The sequence below is a fragment of the Hydra vulgaris genome, chromosome 10, assembly GCF_038396675.1.
Source record: "Hydra vulgaris chromosome 10, alternate assembly HydraT2T_AEP".
Taxonomy (NCBI): domain Eukaryota; kingdom Metazoa; phylum Cnidaria; class Hydrozoa; order Anthoathecata; family Hydridae; genus Hydra; species Hydra vulgaris.
Window position 1 is genome coordinate 36,717,713 of NC_088929.1, and position 4,562 is coordinate 36,722,274.

At 30.7% G+C, this 4,562-nt stretch overlaps 1 protein-coding gene across 3 annotated transcripts; it reads left to right on the forward strand.

Annotated features, from left to right (window-relative positions):
* The first annotated feature begins 656 nt into the window (after nucleotides 1-656).
* Nucleotides 657-4,066, forward strand: LOC101241499 (protein PML). Of its 3 annotated transcripts, none has more exons than XM_065807917.1 (2): nucleotides 657-1,125; nucleotides 1,635-4,066. In XM_065807917.1, the coding sequence occupies exons 1-2, from the start codon at nucleotides 967-969 to the stop codon at nucleotides 3,831-3,833; spliced, it is 2,358 nt and encodes a 785-aa protein (XP_065663989.1). In that variant the 5' UTR covers nucleotides 657-966; the 3' UTR covers nucleotides 3,834-4,066. The 3 variants fall into 3 exon arrangements, with proteins under 3 accessions (XP_065663989.1, XP_065663990.1, XP_065663991.1); XM_065807918.1 differs by having other exon boundaries at nucleotides 675-1,122; XM_065807919.1 differs by having other exon boundaries at nucleotides 997-1,129.
* The last annotated feature ends 496 nt before the right edge of the window (nucleotides 4,067-4,562 follow it).

Consider the following 4,562-nt stretch of genomic DNA (forward strand, 5'->3'; position numbering starts at 1 on the left):
AACGGTTCTAAGAACGCAAACTAATATTGAAAATAAATCTTCATAAGTTTTATTTGTATCTCAGGCGGGGGCTCCGGCCACTGTAGTGCCCATGGCATTTTGCCAGTCTTGCCACCCTTTAGTTGCCGCTCTATAAACTACAAAGTTTCAATAATATTTGATTTGAACGAATTGCTTCTTTTTTTATTTTGAGGAACCACTTCTTTATTGCATTTTAAGAAACCTCAATAATTAAAAACTTTAGAATAATAATTATAATAACGTTTAAAATAAAACTTGGCTGCGAAAATACAATTTGTGAAAAATACATCGTAATGGGTAGTAAATATATAAAATTTTATAATGACACTAAAAATTTAATGTGGGGAGTAAAAATTAAAAATCTTGCACAAGACCGTATAACTATAATATGCCCTTTGGTTACGCTCCAATATTACTAATACAATTCTCAATCAAATTTAATAGAAAAATTTAACATTAAAATAACATAATATAGAGTTTCAATTTCGTAACTTTTTATAAATCCAAGCTTAAAACAATCAAGATTATGTAAATGTTTACTTTTAAATTATATATAAGTAAATGTTTCATAAGTACAAAACAATTAAATTTAAAACATTTTATCAATAATAAGATAAGTGAAAGCTCAACTGTGTTGAAAGTTTTAATTATTTAAACAGACTTTTATGAATGACCGAGTTTATAAATGGAATGCGTTCTTTAGAAACGATTAAAAAAAGTAATTTGCCGTAAACGTGTTTACAAAAAAAACAGTTGTGCGCAAATATCGTAGATATAAATTTTTCAGTTAGAGAATTAACACGCTTTTATAAAAAAAACTTTTTTTAAAAAAAAAAGAAAAAGAAAAAGATACTTGTGTAGTTATCGAAGTCTTGATTATTTGTATGGTAACGTTTTCTTTATTATAAATATTATCATATGTTGATGAAAACTTGAGTAGTTTTTATGTCGAAAGAAAACACAGAAACGCTTTGTCCGGCATGTAACGCTGTATTTAAGAGTCCCAAGCTGTTGCAATGTATGCACACTCTGTGCGAAAACTGTATAGTTTCTTTGGATCTAGAAAATGTCATTTGCTGTCCGTTATGCAGTCACCAGACAGTAGCAAGTTTATAATGTTTTTTTATTTCATTTTTTTTTTAAAGAGCTTTTAGTAAAGCTACGGTTAAGCGACCTAAAACAATTTTATTTTTTCGCTTGTTGCGCTCTCGTGTGGAAACTTGCACTCTCAGTGGAGACTTTTTCAACATAAGGAGTATTTATTGCTTTCAATACATACATCGACTATCTTATAGCCTGCTGCTGCGAGGGAGTGCTGCTAAATCGGCTAACTTATAGCTTGCTGCTACAAGGAAGTGCCGCTACATCCACTGAAGGTTTGGTAGGGGCAGCAATCTTTTTTTTTTATTATTTCAATTAATTTTCCTATTGTTTAAAAAGCCTTTACTGACGAGATCGCAACACGCAAAAAAATAAAATTATTTTAGGCCGCTTAACTGTAGGGTTACCAGAGCTTATTTATATAATTTGCTTTTAACAAACTTAATTAGTATCAATTTTTTAAATTTTTGTAAATTTCAATCTTTTAAATTTTTAAATCTTTTTCTTTGTAGCTGAAGAAAAATGGTATTTCGGAACTGGTTCCCAACATTATAATAGGGAGTGAGTCTACTCAAGTTATGAACCAAGAATTAGCTGTAACTTCTACTTGTAGTCAATGTGACAACTTAGCATTATGTTTTTGTTGTGAATGTTTTACAAACATGTGCGAATCCTGTGCAATCATCCACAATAAAAGTGATGGCGTACTTAAGCACCAAATATGTAATATTGAGAGAACTTCGCTTACACAAATACTAGAAGAAAGGCAGAAAATGTGTTCTGAGCATAATGAATTAATGGTATTATTCTGCAACCAGTGTGAACGCTTTATATGCCAAAATTGCAAGCTAAGCCGAAAACACAGCGAACATACATTTAATTTAGTTGACGAGATGGTTTTTGAACGAAAGGAAAAATTAAAACATTTAGTTGAAGAAGCTAAAAAGAAGAAAAAAACTATTGAATCGATTACAGTTGATGCTGAAACAGCTCTAGAGCTTATTAAGATAACAAATCAAAAAAATATAGCTTACGTAGACGAGAATTTTCAGCTTATCTATGAAACATTGAATACCCAACGCTTGAACATAATTAAAATAATTAATGATAAATACACTGAAAGTGTTAACTCAATCAACCAAGCAAAAGAACATAACAAAGTTTTATCACACTGCATAAACTTTACAAATGATGTTATTGAAAGCAATTATAAAACAGAAGTGATAGATATTTTTGAAAACCTTAAAAAGCAACTTCAAGATATATCTTCTTTAACTCTAAAGTTAAAAAGAACTTCACCGAGTCAATCATCGTGTCAATCACCGAGTCAATCATCGTGTGTACAAGATCTAAGAAATCATCTCGATAAAGCAGAAAACAAAGAACAAAAAGAAATAAAAAAAAAATCTGAAAAAGAAAATAGAAGCAGTTATCATGGTATTCAAATAGAACCCTCCGAAAAAACCCGTCATCGTCTTTTGTCAGCACCCGCTATAAGCTTTTCAAAAAAAAAGGACAAAGAACATAAAAATGTCGGAGAAAATTCAGCGCGTAATTCAAAAAAAAAAATTCGGATATCTTTGATAAAGTCGTTTGGTTCTAGTAAAAACAAGAGCGGTTCAGAGATCTCAGACGCTAAGCAAATGCCAGAAGAAAAGAATTCCATGAATTTTGAAAAAACGCCTCCGCCACGCCCACCACCGGCAAAGAGCTCTCTATTTTTTAAACAATTTAATGAAACTCCTCCGCCTAGACCAATAAATCCACCACACAAAGCTGTATCTTGTTCCAAACCACCTGCCAAGCCCCCTGCACCAAAATGTTTGACATCAATGGAAACAAATAAGAAAAAATACAAAAATAGTCAACATGAAGTTTTAACTTCGTCGCCGTCGCCGTCTTACTCTGAGAATAGTCAAATTGAAAACACATTTTTAGTGGAGGCACCAATAATTAAGTCAAATGACGATAGTCAAAACGAAAATTTGGGTTCTCCTGTCAAACACGAGCAATTCAATTTTGATCAAAAGTTAAGTGAAAAGGTTGATGGTCATGCTCCGGACAATAATAAAAGTGTAACAAACCAAGAACTCACAAAATCAAATGACTGCTGTCACTTCGATGAAAATATAGAAAGTTTGTATGCAAAAGTTAACAAAAGAAGGCAGTCCAACGAAGAGCAAAAAACGCATTTAAGTATTAAGAACGAAAACAAAGAAAACGATTTTAGTTCAAATACTATGGATAATCCGACTGAAATTGTAAATTATATTACAAACAACAGTGAAATCGTATTAAACCACGAGCACACGAAATTAGATGACTGCTTTTTAAGTGAAAGCAACGAAAACAGTTTATATGCAAAAATTAATGAAGTCAGCGATTCTAATGAAAAACAGAGCCAAAAACATTTGGATGGAAAACGGATTGAAACTGAAAATAATTATTCAAATCCCAAAGAGACTTGTAAAAGCGCTTCGGTAGCTTTTGATAAACCCACACCCTCTAACAAATTTCCCCCTGAAAAGCCACAGCGTCCGCGCTACGTGGCAGGAATTGAACTTAAGCAAATTGAGCTGGTGCTTAATGATGAGGTTTTGAATTCCGTGATAAAATATTTGAACCAAGCATGCGCTGTTATTATGCAAAACCAAGCATCTGAAAACACTTCACATATTTTTAGCCTAAAAGATGATGTAATATGCATGTAAATCAAAATAGCGTTCAGGTTTTTTCTTAGATTTTTGTCGTAAGAACAGTTTTAACCACTATACGTTTTTATTGGCCGAAAAAACATGTCAATATATTTTATCATGAATTAACTTTTTGTTTTAAGAATTTTATTTGATGTGTTTTTTGCATTATTTTTACGTTCATAAAAAAGTTTCACATTTTTTAGTAAACGAGACAACAATAAACTTAATTTGATATCATACATAACCAATCCAGTGATGTGTATTATGTCTAAAAGCGGTGTTTATATATAAAGCGCATCCCTCAATTGGGCGCATTGATAAAAATGTTAAATCAAATTACTTGATATCTTTTTAAAGATTTTATTTTAGATTTCTATTATGATTTTATGTTACGTCAAAAAAAGAAAAAAGTTGTTGAGTTTTAAAGAAACAATATAAAACTCGTTGACATTAAAATTAAAAAAAAGACTCGTTTAAAAACAACTTCAACAAAACTAGTTTACTTAATTTTTATAAAAATTTTAAATTGTGATTTCAAAATGTAGCCAAAATTTTTAATAAAATTGTCTATTGGTATATAAATTGTCTAGTAATAAAAAGATTTTGGTTTTTCAAGAAGTTACTAACAACCTTATAGTTTGCAGGGTGTGCCATGCTAGACAAGAATAAAATGAGGATAGAAAACTAGGAAAGAATAATTTCAGAATAGAATGTTTTATGATAGAAATAAAGAAACCTTACTAG